General features: G+C 46.3%; 1 protein-coding gene across 6 annotated transcripts in view; it reads left to right on the top strand.

Annotated features, from left to right (window-relative positions):
- LOC139421430 (caskin-2-like) overlaps window positions 1-17,365 on the top strand; it is an 87,906-nt gene that overhangs the window by 58,516 nt on the left and 12,025 nt on the right. For 5 of the 6 annotated variants that reach the window (XM_071172329.1, XM_071172328.1, XM_071172326.1 and 2 more), the window contains exons 8-10: window positions 7,447-7,555; window positions 7,798-7,906; window positions 9,948-10,042. In XM_071172329.1, the coding sequence (XP_071028430.1) occupies window positions 7,447-7,555; window positions 7,798-7,906; window positions 9,948-10,042 (313 nt within the window). The remainder of the gene's footprint in view (window positions 1-7,446; window positions 7,556-7,797; window positions 7,907-9,947; window positions 10,043-17,365) is intronic. The other variant, XM_071172327.1, reaches the window with a different exon arrangement.

The raw sequence follows: 17,365 nt of genomic DNA, 5'->3' as shown, positions 1-17,365 counted from the left end.
GATTGATATTTTCTTGTGGGTCTTAATCCTCTGCCTGTCATTCCTCTAATTTGTCCCATACTAAATTAAAGGCTATGATTGATCATGGTTGGTCAGTACATTTTCTGTGTGATTGAACACCTACTCTGCGGTGGACAGGGGTCTGACATGGTTAACACAGTCACTGATCTGGAACTGGTGTGCTGGGAGACTCAACAGGACAGTAAATGGTTCCCATGGGTCTACCCTCTGCCCCTCTCTCCTTCCCTCCTCCTCTTCCTTTCCACGGTACTATGGACAAGACAAGAACCATCAGACATGGCTCTGTCTCCACACCCTCGCTCTGGAACACTGTGGTGGGTGTATGTATTTATTCTCTCTCCCAAATGGATCTAGCCATATATTTAGTACCCCAATCTCTACTCTGACTAGCTGGGAGTCTATAAAACGGCCTGTCCAATGTCTAATCCACCAGGGGCCACAGTCCCAATCCCCTAGTACCTCTATGGAGACCTACATCGGAGTCTGTCTGGTACAGTCCAGTACCAGACACCCAGGTCACCCTGAGCCCTGCCATAGAGAAGGGGAGGAGGAGGTGGTCTACTCTGCAGCCCTGTTCCCATGTTTCACTGACAGCTGCAGCAGTCTGTCACCAGGCTGAGAGAGCGAGAGAGATGGATATGCAGAAAGACACTGGAGAGAGACGGAGAGGGAGGCTCTCTGGTGTGAGGCTGCAGTGCTGCCAATGTGACCCAGATCTGCCAGTGAGATGTGGCTGCTGATTTATCAGTAGTAGCTGGGACCAGACTGTTAACTCTAGAACTGCTGGGCCTCGATGGACCCCGCCTTCAAGCTAATGAGCAGTCATTCTGACTGCAACATTCTATCAGTGTAATTCATACTTTTTATATATGCTGTCGCAAACATAATAATTTGGTTGTGTTTATGACGGCCTTGGGTAACATTAGAATACCATTTTTATTTTATTTCAAAGAACTCCATAGCATTTTCATTTGTTTATGTTACTTTACGCTATACTCACATTTAAAAAAAAAAATTCAAGTGTTCAAGAAATGTAACTATGAAACAGAAAGTGTATGTGTTGGACGCGGTAACAGCTTCTTTTTATAAGTACACAAAACATACCCCAACCACCAATATGCACTGTCAAATGATGAAAACATCAGTAACCTAAACATCATTATAAGCGTGAGGTGGCCCTGATAAATAGTGAAACTGGAGGGAAAAGCAACAGTGGCATTATAATCAATGTACAGTTGAAGTCAGAAGTGTACATACACTTAGGTTGGAGTCATTAAAACCCGTTTTTCAACCACTCAACAAATTTCTTGTTAACAAACTATAGTTTTGGCAAGTCGGTTAGGACATCTACTTTGTGCATGACACAAGTCATTTTTCCAACAATTGTTTCCAGGCAGATTATTTAACTTATTATTCAATGTATCACAATTCCAGTGGGTCAGAAGTTAACATACACTAAGTTGACTGTGCCTTTAAACAGCTTGGAAAATTCCAGAAAATGATGTCATGGCTTTAGAAGCTTTTGATAAGCTAATTGACATCATTTGAGTCAATTGTAGGTGTACCTGTGGATGTATTTCAAGACCTACCTTCAAACTCCATGCCTCTTTTCTTGACATCATTGGAAAATCCAAAGAAATCAGCCAAGACCTCCACAAGTCTGGTTCATCCTTGGGAGCAATTTCCAAACGCCTGAAGGTACCACGTTCATCTGTATAAACAATAGTACGCAAGTATAAACACCATGGGACCACACAGCCGTCATACTGCTCAGGAAGAAGACGCATTCTGTCTCCTAGAGATGAACGTACTTTGGTGCGAAAAGTGCAAATCAATCCCAGAACAACAGCAAAGGACCTTGTGAAGATGCTGGAGGAAACAGGCACAAAAGTAACTATGTCCACAGTAAAACGAGTCCTATATCGACATAACCTGAAAGGCCGCTCAGCAAGGAAGAAGCCACTGCTCCAAAACCCAATTAAAAAAAAGCTGTTCCAAGGTTTGCAACTGCACATTTGGAGAAATGTCCTCTGGTCTGATGAAACAAAAATAAAACTGTTTGGCCATAATGACCATCGTTATGTTTGGAGGGAAAAGGGGGTGGCTTGCAAGCCGAAGAACACCATCCCAACCATGAAGCACGGGTGTGGCAGCATCTTGTTGTGGGGGTGCTTTGCTGCAGGAGGGCCTGGTGCACTTCTCAAAATAGATGGCATCATGAGGTGGGGAAATTATGTGGATATATTGAAGCAACATCTCAAGACATCAGTCAGGAAGTTAAAGCTTGGTCACAAATGGGTCTTCCAAATGGACAATGTCCCCAAACATACTTCCAAAGTTGTGGCAAAATGACTGAAGGACAACAGAGTCAAGGTATTGGAGTGGCCATCACAAAGCCCTGACCTCAATCCTATGGAAAATTTGTGGGCAGAACTGAAAAAGTGTGTGCGAGCAAGGAGGCCTACAAACCTGACTCAGTTACACCAGCTCTGTCAGGAATGGGCCAAAATTCACAAAACGTATTGTGGGTAGCTTGTGGAAGGCTACCCAAAACATTTGACCCAAGTTAAACAATTTAAAGGAAATGCTACCAAATACTAATTGAGTGTATGTAAACTTCTTACCCACTAGGAATGTGATGAAGGAATAAAAGCTCAAATAAATCCTAACTGACCTAAGACAGGGCTTGTGAAAACCCGAGTTTAAATGTATTTGGCTAAGGTGTATGTAAACATCCGACTTCAACTGTAAGTGTTGATATGACAGCAGTCAAAAATCGTCAGTTATTGTCAGCTCGAGCGTATATTGAGTGCATCTTCAATGGCATCAGTTTGATTTCATTTAGCTGTTATCCCAACAGTTGACTTGTTAAGGTTCTTCCGGTGAAGGAGAGGAGGACCAAACTGCAGCGTGGTTATTTCGATACATCTTCAATAAAGATAATAACGACCAATACTAACCGTACCGTGAAAAAACCAAACCAGCCCTATCTGGTGCAAACAGAGACAGGAACAATCACCCATGAAACACTCAAAGAATATGGCTGCCTAAATATGGTTCCCAATCAGAGACAACGATAAACACCTGCCTCTGATTGAGAACCACTCCAGGCAACCATAGACTTTTCTAGACAACTATACTACACCACAATCCCATAACCTACAAAAAAACCCTAGACAAAACACACCACATAAATAACCCATGTCACACCCTGGCCTGACCAAAATAATAAAGAAAACACAAAATACTAAGACCAGGGCGTGACATGACTTAAATCTTCATAAATGTCACTTGCTTTAACACACTTTGACACCTTTGTTTGGTTGTAGTGCGTAATAGTCTCCGGTTTTCTCTTTGTGTTCCGTTGTCTTGTCATTCTTCAGCACTGTTGAGGAGTACAACAGCTGTGCAGGTGCCTTATTTTGTGCAGAGGTAGGGAGCTCCCGTCTCACTTTGTTCATGGTGCCAGCCAGACTTGTTTTCTTTACAAGCAAATTGTTCGCCAATGACAGTGAAGTTAAGAAATTGTCCATGGAGACATTTCTCCCCTTGCCACTGTAAGGTCTCCAACACTGACCTTCTGCACAATATAGATATTTTCCCAGATATTGAAAGCCGTTCAGCATGTTCATTACGCACGCTCTCGCGGTGTAGCCTGCTCCAAGGAGCCCAGAAGAGACTGATGAGACTGCTGTGATTCAGTGGAATGATTTAGAGTACATATCATTTAAGATTCTAATTAGAATAGATCAATACAATTGAATGGCCTGTTCTTCATTCACAATTGGTGATGACATAGTTATGCATCGTTCGCTTTCCCTCCCCAATTTTCCCCATCATACTTTACTTCATTTATTGTTTCTGTTGTTATGTGTCAAATTAGTTTCGATATAGTTTAGGTTCAGTTTCGAGGCAGTTATTGAGGCGATTATCAACGGACAGCGCCTTCAACTATCGGGAGAAGGAGTGGAGCAGGCCCCTCTGTCGGGAGAAGGAGTGGAGCAGGCCCCACTGTCGGGAGAAGGAGTGGAGCAGGCCCCTCTGTCGGGAGAAGGAGTGGAGCAGGCCCCACTGTCGGGAGAAGGAGTGGGGCAGGCCCCGCTGTCGGGAGAAGGAGAGGAGCAGGCCCCACTGTCGGGAGAAGGAGTGGAGCAGGCCCCACTGTCGGGAGAAGGAGTGGTGCAGGCCCCGCTGTCGGGAGAAGGAGTGGTGCAGGCCCCGCTGTCGGGAGAAGGAGTGGTGCAGGCCCCGCTGTCGGGAGAAGGAGTGGTGCAGGCCCCGCTGTCGGGAGAAGGAGTGGAGCAGGCCCCACTGGGTTATTTGAGAAAAGTCAATGACTGAGCGGGGCATGACTTAAATGGCAGAGTAATAAATACCATGAATGAGCAGTGAAAATTACTGCTTTAGCAGTTCTAGTGTTAAGGAGTCCTATTTGTGGTGTGGTGGTCTGCCCTTTCTCTGACACACCTCCCTGGTCCAAACCACCGTACCAAAGAAACAGTCAAGGCTTTCATTGGTTTCAATTGATAATGAAAGCGAGAAACTGTGTATTCAACCATGGCACAAGGATTTCTGGGATCCAGTGGCCATATGACTCCATAACAATGCCCTGTGGTCCAATCACACGGTTATGTCACCACAATACATGCTGTAACCGGTCCCATGGTTCCACCACTTTGGTCCCACATAGACATCCATGTAGTAGAGATATTAAAGGGGGGATTTGAACAGTGGGTTATTGAGTCAGTGCGGCCCCAAAGGAGGAGAGGAGAACAGGATAGGGCTCTCTCTTTCAGCATCCAGCCAAACCAGAGGGATAGAGAGACTTTGATGAGCCTGCCCCCCTTTGTGTTTCTAAGGAGAAATGAAACGAGCACACTGCCCCGGGGCTTAGAAGCCACAGGGCAGAGAGAGGGGGGAGATGGGAAGAGATAGTGAGAGATGCTGAAGCACAGTATCTGTAATAGGATGAGAATAATGAAGTTCAAGTAAGGGAGAGGTATTCTTCCTCTCCCTGTCTCTATACAGTGGGGCAAAAAAGTATTTAGTCAGCCACCAATTGTGCAAGTTCTCCCACTTAAAAAGATGAGAGAGGCCTGTAATTTTCATCATAGGTACACTTCAACTATGCCAGACAAAATGAGGGGAAAAATCCAGAAAATCACATTGTAGGATTTTTTATGCATTTATTTGCAAATTATGGTGGAAAATAAGTATTTGGTCACCTACAAACAAGCAAGATTTCTGGCTCTCACAGACCTGTAACTTCTTCTTTAGGAGGCTCCTCTGTCCTCCACTCGTTACCTGTTTGAACTTGTTATCAGTATAAAAGACACCTGTCCACAACCTCAAACAGTCACATTCCAAACTCCACTATGGCCAAGACCAAAGAGCTGTCAAAGGACACCAGAAACAAAATTGTAGACCTGTACCAGGCTGGGAAGACTGAATCTGCAATAGGTAAGCAGCTTGGTTTGAAGAAATCAACTGTGGGAGCAATTATTAGGAAATGGAAGACATACAAGACCACTGATAATTTCCCTCGATCTGGGGCTCCACGCAAGATCTCACCCCGTGGGGTCAAAATGATCACAAGAACGGTGAGCAAAAATCCCAGAACCACACGGGGGGACCTAGTGAATGACCTGCAGAGAGCTGGGACCAAAGTAACAAAGCCTACCATCAGTAACACACTACGCCGCCAGTGACTCAAATTGTGCAGTGCCAGACATGTCCAGGCCCGTCTGAAGTTTGCTAGAGAGCATTTGGATGATCCAGAAGAAGATTGGGAGAATGTCATATGGTCAGATGAAGCCAAAATATAACTTTTTGGTAAAAACTCAACTCGTCGTGTTTGGAGGACAAAGAATGCTGAGTTGCATCCAAAGAACACCATACCTACTGTGAAGCATGGGGGTGGAAACATCATGCTTTGGGGCTGTTTTTCTGCAAAGGGACCAGGACAACTGATCCGTGTAAAGGAAAGAATGAATGGGGCCATGTATCGTGAGATTTTGAGTGAAAACCTCCTTCCATCAGCAAGGACATTGAAGATGAAGCGTGGCTGGGTCTTTCAGCATGACAATGATCCCAAACACACCGCCCGGGCAATGGAGTGGCTTCGTAAGAAGCATTTCAAGGTCCTGGCGTGGCCTAGCCAGTCTCCAGATCTCAACCCCATAGAAAATCTTTGGAGGGAGTTGAAAGTCCGTGTTGCCCAGCAACAGCCCCAAAACATCACTGCTCTAGAGGAGATCTGCATGGAGGAACGGGTCAAAATACCAGCAACAGTGTGTGAAAACCTTGTGAAGACTTACAGAAAACGTTTGACCTCTGTCATTGCCAACAAAGGGTATATAACAAAGTATTGAGATAAACTTTTGTTATTGACCAAATACTTATTTTCCACCATAATTTGCAAATAAATTCATTAAAAATCCAGGGCTCAGTCTTCTGAGTCATCGCTCTGTGCTTGGCAACTGAGCCCCAAAAAACCCTCTCTTTCTCTCTGTCTCCCTCTCTCGCTCTAAGTGACTTCTTGTTAGATGCGTGCCTTATTTACTAAAGTGAGTGGTGAGGCAAACTGATGATGCAAATCACTGTCACTGTCTGAATCAGTCTTGTATTGTTATTTTGGGTTACCACTTATAGATAAGTGGTGTGATTGTGACAGAGGTCATTGTGAGATGTTGTGGTATGGTTCTGGTTTGGCTGATGAGCAGGAATGCCATGGAAAGACAGGGGTTATGGGTTTGCGGTAGTTAGTTACCAAACCGTTTTGCATATGGGCGTGTGTGGATGCCCACTTCCCCTTGCCTAGTGTGTGTGTGTGTGTGTGTGTGTGTGTGTGTGTGTGTGTGTGTGTGTGTGTGTGTGTGTGTGTGTGTGTGTGTGTGTGTGTGTGTGTGTGTGTGTGTGTGTGTGTGTGTGTGTGTGTGTGTGTGTGTGTGTGTGTGTGTGAACTTTCCATGCTGTACATTCCCAGGAGAGCGCTGAAATTCTCACTAATATTCCTAAAGTTGAACTTATCTACTGTTGTGTTTATTTTAACCTTTATTTAACTAGGCAAGTCAGTTAAGAACAAATTCTTGTTTTCAATGACGGCCTAGGAACAGTGGGTTAACTGCCTTGTTCACTACCAGGATATTTGAGTGTGTGTGTCTGTGCAGCTGGAATCGAGTGTGAATTCTCCATATTTCCCCCTGGCACCTGTGAGTTCATGTGATGTGGGATGTTGAGCAGACTAGCTACGGTGGATCACTGTAACACTGCCATTGACATAATATACTGTCCTGGCATCTGGTCCTGCTGGCTCCATCCATGGCTCTGCCTCGCAGAAACCTTTACAATTCACCCTGGAGTTAACAGCCTTTGTAAACTTGAATCTGTACTAAAGTAGTACTGTGTTGTTCCTCTCTGGTTCAGGTTGCTGCTGAAAGCGGGCATCGACATCAACAGGACCACTAAGGCTGGCACTGCCCTGCACGAGGCTGCCCTCTACGGCAAGACGGAGGTGGTCAGACAGCTGCTAGAGGTAAGACACCTGGAGGGACATCAACCTCACTTAGTCTTTAACTAGTCTGATTCAATCACTATTCTTCCACATTCAACTAACAGTTGGTAACATGTTGTCCATTATAAGTGAAGTGTTTTATTGAATAGGCTGTACAATACATTGCCGTTGACTGCATTAGACTTGAGAACATTGATGTTGAATGTGCTGCTGTGTTTCAGTGCACATCTGATTGACAATAACGTTGTGTGTGGTTTTGACAGGCTGGTATAGACGTGAACATCCGTAACACGTACAACCAGACAGCCCTGGACATCGTGAACCAGTTCACCACCTCTCACGCCAGCAAGGACATCAAGCAGCTCCTACGAGGTGAACAGAGCACCAGTCATCACTGGAATACACTGGGACAGGAGATGGTTGTTAACACATGAAGACATTATTCCATGAAGTATCATTCTTTGGCAGTCTTTATCTCTCATTCTGTTTTCCGCCTGCTTTATTGTCCTTGAACCAGGGCTCTACAGTGCGACCATTTTACTCACAAACTGAAAAAGTCAAGTATGAGTTTTGATTTATAGCGTATACATTTCTGCTGTAGTTATTTTCTAAGTATGTTGGCTGTTTTAGAAGTGTGTAGCCATAGAGTCTACTTGAGTGACTTTGTCCTTGTGTTTCTTGGCTATGGAAATAATTTTGTTCACATACTAGGTTGTTTTTCATGTTAGCTTGATTGAGCTCGCTCAACTCAACTGCTAGTGAAGAGACACGGGAGAATCTCATCTCTCCCAGACAGACATGCCAGTCTCGCTGTTACCCTTAAAGGGGCAGCTGAACATTTTTGTCTCCCCTAAGTGGCTAAAATATTTGACAGGACATTGTACTTGCTTGAGCATGGAACACCACAAAAACATTTTATTCTTTCGCTTTTAGTCATTTCTTATCATAAAAACGGTATTTCTCAAATACTTTTATTGTGTTCCTAAATGTATTTGTGTGTTAAAAAATCTATTTAGCCGCAAAAATTTAAAAAATGTCAGCATAGATTCCTGCTAGCGGATTTCTTTCTTTGTGCTTTTGTGTAGTGAAGCGACTCTGGCATTCTTTTGCAGTTTGAGTTCTGCAGGACAGTGTTCAGAGGTGTGTGTGTGTATGTGTGTATGTGTGTGTGTGTGTGTGTGTGTGTGTGTGTGTGTGTTGGGAGAGGAGACAGACTGAGACAGAGCCAGTGCAGACGTTCCTATAGCGAGAGAGGCCCAGAGGAGAGACTGAGGGATATGAAATGCTCTAAGCTGTAATTCACCAAGCAGCTGTGTTTAACCTCATGGAGTACAGGTTACATAACCCTATCAGCTCACACACACACACGCACGCACACAACCAAAAGACTACGTGTGTGTGTGTGGATGCGTGTGTGTGTGCGACCTATGCGTTTGTTTGCTTGTGTGTGATTGTTTCGTGCCACCCCTGTGTATGTGCGCATGCATGAGACTGTGTTTTGGACCTCTGCTGTTTGTGCTATCTCCTCTGTAATCCAGCAGGCCTGGTTCTTTGATCTGGTTCTCGCAGCCTGGGAACTCAGGCCATAATGAGCACTTGTTTTCCTCAGTCAGCAGACTGCTGCTTCAAACATGGAGGCTGTGGAGAAAGACTTCCTGTTATGATCAAGTTCTCTCTGTGTTTAAAGCAGAGTGAATAGAACACAATCAGCCACCACACCTCCTCGTCATGGATTAATTATTGATGTGTACCAACCAGTCAGAAGCTGAATACAGCACTGACTGACTCTGCTCTTTGATGTCACTGCATTCCATACCAGTGCCGGATGTGACTAATTAAAAAACAACAGGCATTGGGATTGTAGCGGCGTCTGGGTATATCCCCTTAAGGTGATTTGAAAGTGGTGTACATGTCAGTATGTATCAATCATTGGGCTGTATTGTCTTCCTGCCTTCGTTCATACCAATTCCCTGAACTAACTTTGTGTGTGTCTCTCTTTCTCCTCTCTCTCTTTCTCTCTGTCCCTCTCGTTCTCTCCTCTCTCTGTCCCCCTCTCTCTCTTTCTCTCCTCTCTCTGTCCCCCTCTTTCTCTCCTCTCTCTTTCCCCCTCTCTCTTTCCCCCTCTCTCTTTCTCCCCTCTCTGCTCCCCCCCTCTCTCTCTCTCTCTCTCTCTCTCTCTCTCTCTCTCTCTCTCTCTCTCTCTGTCCCCCTCTCTCTCTTTCTCTCCTCTCTCTGTCCCCCTCTTTCTCTCCTCTCTCTTTCCCCCTCTCTCTTCCCCCCCCCTTTTCCCCCCCCCCCCCCTCTCTCTCTCTCTCTCTCTCTCTACATATCTCTTTCTCCCCTCTCTGCCCCCCCCCCCCTCTCTCTCTCTCTACATATCTCTTTCTCCCCTCTCTGTCTTTCTCACACACAGATGCTACAGGTGTCCTGCAGGTGAGAGCTCTGAAAGACTACTGGAACATCCACGACCCCACTGCTCTCAACATCCGGGCCGGGGATGTCATCATGGTAGGCAGCAGGAACACACACACACACAACCCTCTCTATTTGCTGTCTGTAACTCCTCAGATGTGCCTCAGCTGGCATTGCAGTGTTGTTCCCACACTCACTGTGCCCAACCGTGCCCCCATGTTGTCTGTTAGGACAGGTGTGTTTTCCCTGTGAACTGTCAGGCTCATCCTCTCTAACAGGTGTTTTGGTAGCAAGCAGGGAGACAGGCTGGCAGTGTTTGTGCGGGTGGCTTCATGAGTATTCAGTAGACACAGTATGTAGATATGTGTGATTTTCAGCTGTTCCATGTAGTTGAAGTACTCCACCGCTAGCACACCTGATTCAACATGTCAACTAATCATCAAGCCCTTGAATAGGTGACTCTGGTAAACTAGTTCAGGGCTACAACTAAATTGTGAAAAGTCTGCTGGTCCCAGAGGATAGGTTTGGAAACCACTGGACTGTAGGACGGTTTGGAAACCACTGGACTGTAGGACGGTTTGGAAACCACTGGACTGTAGGACGGTTTGGAAACCACTGGACTGTAGGACGATTTGAAAACCGGTTTGGAAACCACTGGACTGTAGGACGGTTTGGAAACCACTGGACTGTAGGACGGTTTGGAAACCACTGGACTGTAGGACGGTTTGGAAACCAGGACGGTTTGGAAACCACTGGACTGTGGAGTAGGACGGTTTGGAAACCACTGGACTGTAGGACGGTTTGGAAACCACTGGACTGTAGGACGGTTTGGAAACCACTGGACTGTAGGACGGTTTGGAAACCACTGGACTGTAGGACGGTTTGGAAACCACTGGACTGTAGGACGGTTTGGAAACCACTGGACTGTAGGACGGTTTGGAAACCACTGGACTGTAGGACGGTTTGGAAACCACTGGACTGTAGGACGGTTTGGAAACCACTGGACTGTAGGACGGTTTGGAAACCACTGGACTGTAGGACGGTTTGGAAACCACTGGACTGTAGGACGGTTTGGAAACCACTGGACTATAGGACGGTTTGGAAACCACTGGACTATAGGACGGTTTACTGGACTGTAGGACGGTTTGGAAACCACTGGACTGTAGGACGGTTTGGAAACCACTGGACTGTAGGACGGTTTGGAAACCACTGGACTGTAGGACGGTTTGGAAACCACTGGACTGTAGGACGGTTTGGAAACCACTGGACGACTATAGGAAGGTTTGGAAACCACTGGACTGTAGGACGGTTTGGAAACCACTGGACTGTAGAACGGTTTGGAAACCACTGGACTGTAGGACGGTTTGGAAACCACTGGACTGTAGGACGGTTTGGAAACCACTGGACTGTAGGACGGTTTGGAAACCACTGGACGACTATAGGAAGGTTTGGAAACCACTGGACTGTAGGACGGTTTGGAAACCACTGGACTGTAGGACGGTTTGGAAACCACTGGACTGTAGGACGGTTTGGAAACCACTGGACTGTAGGACGGTTTGGAAACCACTGGACTGTAGGACGGTTTGGAAACCACTGGACTGTAGGACGGTTTGGAAACCACTGGACTGTAGGACGGTTTGGAAACCACTGGACTGTAGGACGGTTTGGAAACCACTGGACTGTAGGACGGTTTGGAAACCACTGGACTGTAGAACGGTTTGGAAACCACTGGACTGTAGGACGGTTTGGAAACCACTGGACTGTAGGACGGTTTGGAAACCACTGGACGACTATAGGAAGGTTTGGAAACCACTGGACTGTAGGACGGTTTGGAAACCACTGGACTGTAGGACGGTTTGGAAACCACTGGACTGTAGGACGGTTTGGAAACCACTGGACTGTAGGACGGTTTGGAAACCACTGGACTGTAGGACGGTTTGGAAACCACTGGACTGTAGGACGGTTTGGAAACCACTGGACTGTAGGACGGTTTGGAAACCACTGGACTGTAGGACGGTTTGGAAACCACTGGACTGTAGGACGGTTTGTAAACCACTGGACTGTAGAACGGTTTGGAAACCACTGGACTGTAGGACGGTTTGGAAACCACTGGACTGTAGGACGGTTTGGAAACCACTGGACTGTAGGACGGTTTGGAAACCACTGGACTGTAGGACGGTTTGGAAACCACTGGACTGTAGGACGGTTTGGAAACCACTGGACTGTAGGACGGTTTGGAAACCACTGGACTGTAGGACGGTTTGGAAACCACTGGACTGTAGGACGGTTTGGAAACCACTGGACTGTAGGACGGTTTGGAAACCACTGGACTGTAGGACGGTTTGGAAACCACTGGACTGTAGGACGGTTTGGAAACCACTGGACTGTAGGACGGTTTGGAAACCACTGGACTGTAGAACGGTTTGTTAACCACTGGACTGTAGGACGGTTTGGAAACCACTGGACTGTAGGACGGTTTGGAAACCACTGGACTGTAGGACGGTTTGGAAACCACTGGACTGTAGGACGGTTTGGAAACCACTGGACTGTAGGACGGTTTGGAAACCACTGGACTGTAGGACGGTTTGGAAACCACTGGACTGTAGGTACGGTTTGGAAACCACTGGACTGTAGGACGGTTTGGAAACCACTGGACTGTAGGTACGGTTTGGAAACCACTGGACTGTAGGACGGTTTGGAAACCACTGGACTGTAGGACGGTTTGGAAACCACTGGACTGTAGGACGGTTTGGAAACCACTGGACTGTAGGACGGTTTGGAAACCACTGGACTGTAGGACGGTTTGGAAACCACTGGACTGTAGGACGGTTTGGAAACCACTGGACTGTAGGACGGTTTGGAAACCACACGGTTTGGAAACCACTGGACTGTAGGACGGTTTGGAAACCACTGGACTGTAGGACGGTTTGGAAACCACTGGACTGTAGTAACGGTTTGGAAACCACTGGACTGTAGGACGGTTTGGAAACCACTGGACTGTAGAACGGTTTGGAAACCACTGGACTGTAGGACGGTTTGGAAACCACTGGACTGTAGGACGGTTTGGAAACCACTGGACTGTAGGACGGTTTGGAAACCACTGGACTGTAGGACGGTTTGGAAACCACTGGACTGTAGGACGGTTTGGAAACCACTGGACTGTAGGACGGTTTGGAAACCACTGGACTGTAGGACGGTGGAAACCACTGGACTGTAGGACGGTTTGGAAACCACTGGACTGTAGGACGGTTTGGAAAACCACTGGACTGTAGGACGGTTTGGAAACCACTGGACTGTAGGACGGTTTGGAAACCACTGGACTGTAGGACGGTTTGGAAACCACTGGACTGTAGGACGGTTTGGAAACCACTGGGACTGGACTGTAGAACGGTTTGGAAACCACTGGACTGTAGGACGGTTTGGAAACCACTGGACTGTAGGACGGTTTGGAAACCACTGGACTGTAGGACGGTTTGGAAACCACTGGACTGTAGGTAGGACGGTTTGGAAACCACTGGACTGTAGGACGGTTTGGAAACCACTGGACTGTAGGAAACCACGGTTTGGAAACCACTGGACTGTAGGACGGTTTGGAAACCACTGGACTGTAGGACGGTTTGGAAACCACTGGACTGTAGGACGGTGGACTGTAGGACGGTTTGGAAACCAGGACGGTTTGGAAACCACTGGACTGTAGGACGGTTTGGAAACCACTGGACTGTAGGACGGTTTGGAAACCACTGGACTGTAGGACGGTTTGGAAACCACTGGACTGTAGGACGGTTTGGAAACCACTGGACTGTAGGACGGTTTGGAAACCACTGGACTGTAGGACGGTTTGGAAACCACTGGACTGTAGGACGGTTTGAAAACCGCTGGACTGTAGGACGGTTTGGAAACCACTGGACTGTAGGACGGTTTGGAAACCGCTGGACTGTAGGACGGTTTGGAAACCGCTGGACTGTAGGACGGTTTGGAAACCACTGGACTGTAGGACGGTTTGGAAACCACTGGACTGTAGAACGGTTTGGAAACCACTGGACTGTAGGACGGTTTGGAAACCACTGGACTGTAGGACGGTTTGGAAACCACTGGACTGTAGGACGGTTTGGAAACCACTGGACTGTAGGACGGTTTGGAAACCACTGGACGACTATAGGAAGGTTTGGAAACCACTGGACTGTAGGACGGTTTGGAAACCACTGGACTGTAGGACGGTTTGGAAACCACTGGACTGTAGGACGGTTTGGAAACCACTGGACTGTAGGTACGGTTTGGAAACCACTGGACTGTAGGACGGTTTGGAAACCACTGGACTGTAGGACGGTTTGGAAACCACTGGACTGTAGGACGGTTTGGAAACCACTGAACTGTAGGACGGTTTGGAAACCACTGGACTGTAGGACGGTTTGGAAACCACTGGACTGTAGGACGGTTTGGAAACCACTGAACTGTAGGATGGTTTGGAAACCACTGGACTGTAGGACGGTTTGGAAACCACTGGACTGTAGGACGGTTTGGAAACCACTGGACTGTAGGACGGTTTGAAAACCACTGGACTGTAGGTACGGTTTGTTAACCACTGGACTGTAGGACGGTTTGGAAACCACTGAACTGTAGGACGGTTTGGAAACCACTGGACTGTAGGACGGTTTGGAAACCACTGGACTGTAGGACGGTTTGGAAACCACTGGACTGTAGGACGGTTTGAAAACCGCTGGACTGTAGGACGGTTTGGAAACCACTGGACTGTAGGACGGTTTGGAAACCACTGGACTGTAGGACGGTTTGGAAACCACTGGACTGTAGGTACGGTTTGGAAACCACTGGACTGTAGGTACGGTTTGGAAACCACTGGACTGTAGGACGGTTTGGAAACCACTGGACTGTAGGTACGGTTTGTTAACCACTGGACTGTAGGACGGTTTGGAAACCACTGGACTGTAGGACGGTTTGGAAACCACTGGACTGTAGGACGGTTTGGAAACCACTGGACTGTAGGACGGTTTGGAAACCACTGGACTGTAGGACGGTTTGGAAACCACTGGACTGTAGGACGGTTTGGAAACCACTGGACTGTAGGACGGTTTGGAAACCACTGGACTGTAGGACGGTTTGGAAACCACTGGACTGTAGGACGGTTTGGAAACCACTGGACTGTAGGACGGTTTGGAAACCACTGGACTGTAGGACGGTTTGGAAACCGCTGAACTGTAGGTACGGTTTGGAAACCACTGGACTGTAGGACGGTAAACAAGTCCATGAATGGGTCCATTGATCACACTACTTGATGTGATCAACTTACTATCAGTCATAAAGCACATATAGTCACTAGTGAAAGTCTACACACCCCTTGCACAGTCTTCACATTTTACTGCCTTAAAATGTTGTCTCAAAGGGGAATACATTTGATTTTGTTCCTACTGATCAACACAAACTACTCCACATTCCCAAAGTTAAATAAGAATTATTCAATTAAAAAAAATTAAATCTAACTTAAAAGATGTCTTGATTGTGTGTCTTTACGCCCCAGAGTTAATTGTAAGGAAGCATAATGTGTAGACTGTGACAGGATGTAGAGACCATCACTAGGCACTGTACTGAACCTGATGTACATGTCATCTATCAGTTCACTGTACTGAACCTGACCTACATGTCATCTATCAGTTCACTGTACTGAACCTGATGTACATGTCATCTATCAGTTCACTGTACTGAACCTGACCTACATGTCATCTATCAGTTCACTGTACTGAACCTGATGTACATGTCATCTATCAGTTCACTGTACTGAACCTGACCTACATGTCATCTATCAGTTCACTGTACTGAACCTGACCTACATGTCATCTATCAGTTCACTGTACTGAACCTGACGTACATGTCATCTATCAGTTCACTGTACTGAACCTGATGTACATGTCATCTATCAGTTCACTGTACTGAACCTGACCTACATGTCATCTATCAGTTCACTGTACTGAACCTGATGTACATGTCATCTATCAGTTCACTGTACTGAACCTGACCTACATGTCATCTATCAGTTCACTCTACTGAACCTGACCTACATGTCATCTATCAGTTCACTGTACTGAACCTGACCTACATGTCATCTATCAGTTCACTGTACTGAACCTGACCTACATGTCATCTATCAGTTCACTGTACTGAACCTGACCTACATGTCATCTATCAGTTCACTGAACTGAACCTGACGTACATGTCATCTATCAGTTCACTGTACTGAACCTGATGTACATGTCATCTATCAGTTCACTGTACTGAACCTGATGTACATGTCATCTATCAGTTCACTGTACTGAACCTGACCTACATGTCATCTATCAGTTCACTGTACTGAACCTGACCTACATGTCATCTATCAGTTCACTGTACTGAACCTGACCTACATGTCATCTATCAGTTCACTGTACTGAACCTGATGTACATGTCATCTATCAGTTCACTGTACTGAACCTGACCTACATGTCATCTATCAGTTCACTGTACTGAACCTGACCTACATGTCATCTATCAGTTCACTGTACTGAACCTGATGTACATGTCATCTATCAGTTCACTGTACTGAACCTGATGTACATGTCATCTATCAGTTCACTGTACTGAACCTGACCTACATGTCATCTATCAGTTCACTGTACTGAACCTGACCTACATGTCATCTATCAGTTCACTGTACTGAACCTGACCTACATGTCATCTATCAGTTCACTGTACTGAACCTGACCTACATGTCATCTATCAGTTCACTGTACTGAACCTGACCTACATGTCATCTATCAGTTCACTGTACTGAACCTGACCTACATGTCATCTATCAGTTCACTGTACTGAACCTGATGTACATGTCATCTATCAGTTCACTGTACTGAACCTGACCTACATGTCATCTATCAGTTCACTGTACTGAACCTGATGTACATGTCATCTATCAGTTCACTGTACTGAACCTGACCTACATGTCATCTATCAGTTCACTGTACTGAACCTGACCTACATGTCATCTATCAGTTCACTGTACTGAACCTGACCTACATGTCATCTATCAGTTCACTGTACTGAACCTGACCTACATGTCATCTATCAGTTCACTGTACTGAACCTGACCTACATGTCATCTATCAGTTCACTGTACTGAACCTGACCTACATGTCATCTATCAGTTCACTGTACTGAACCTGACCTACATGTCATCTATCAGTTCACTGTACTGAACCTGACCTACATGTCATCTATCAGTTCACTGTACTGAACCTGACCTACATGTCATCTATCAGTTCACTGTACTGAACCTGACCTACATGTCATCTATCAGTTCACTGTACTGAACCTGACCTACATGTCATCTATCAGTTCACTGTACTGAACCTGACCTACATGTCATCTATCAGTTCA

The sequence above is a fragment of the Oncorhynchus clarkii genome, chromosome 12 (genome assembly GCF_045791955.1).
Source record: "Oncorhynchus clarkii lewisi isolate Uvic-CL-2024 chromosome 12, UVic_Ocla_1.0, whole genome shotgun sequence".
NCBI lineage: Eukaryota > Metazoa > Chordata > Actinopteri > Salmoniformes > Salmonidae > Oncorhynchus > Oncorhynchus clarkii.
Note: the sequence above shows the minus strand (reverse complement) of the source record. Positions and strands in the feature narration are given on the sequence as shown.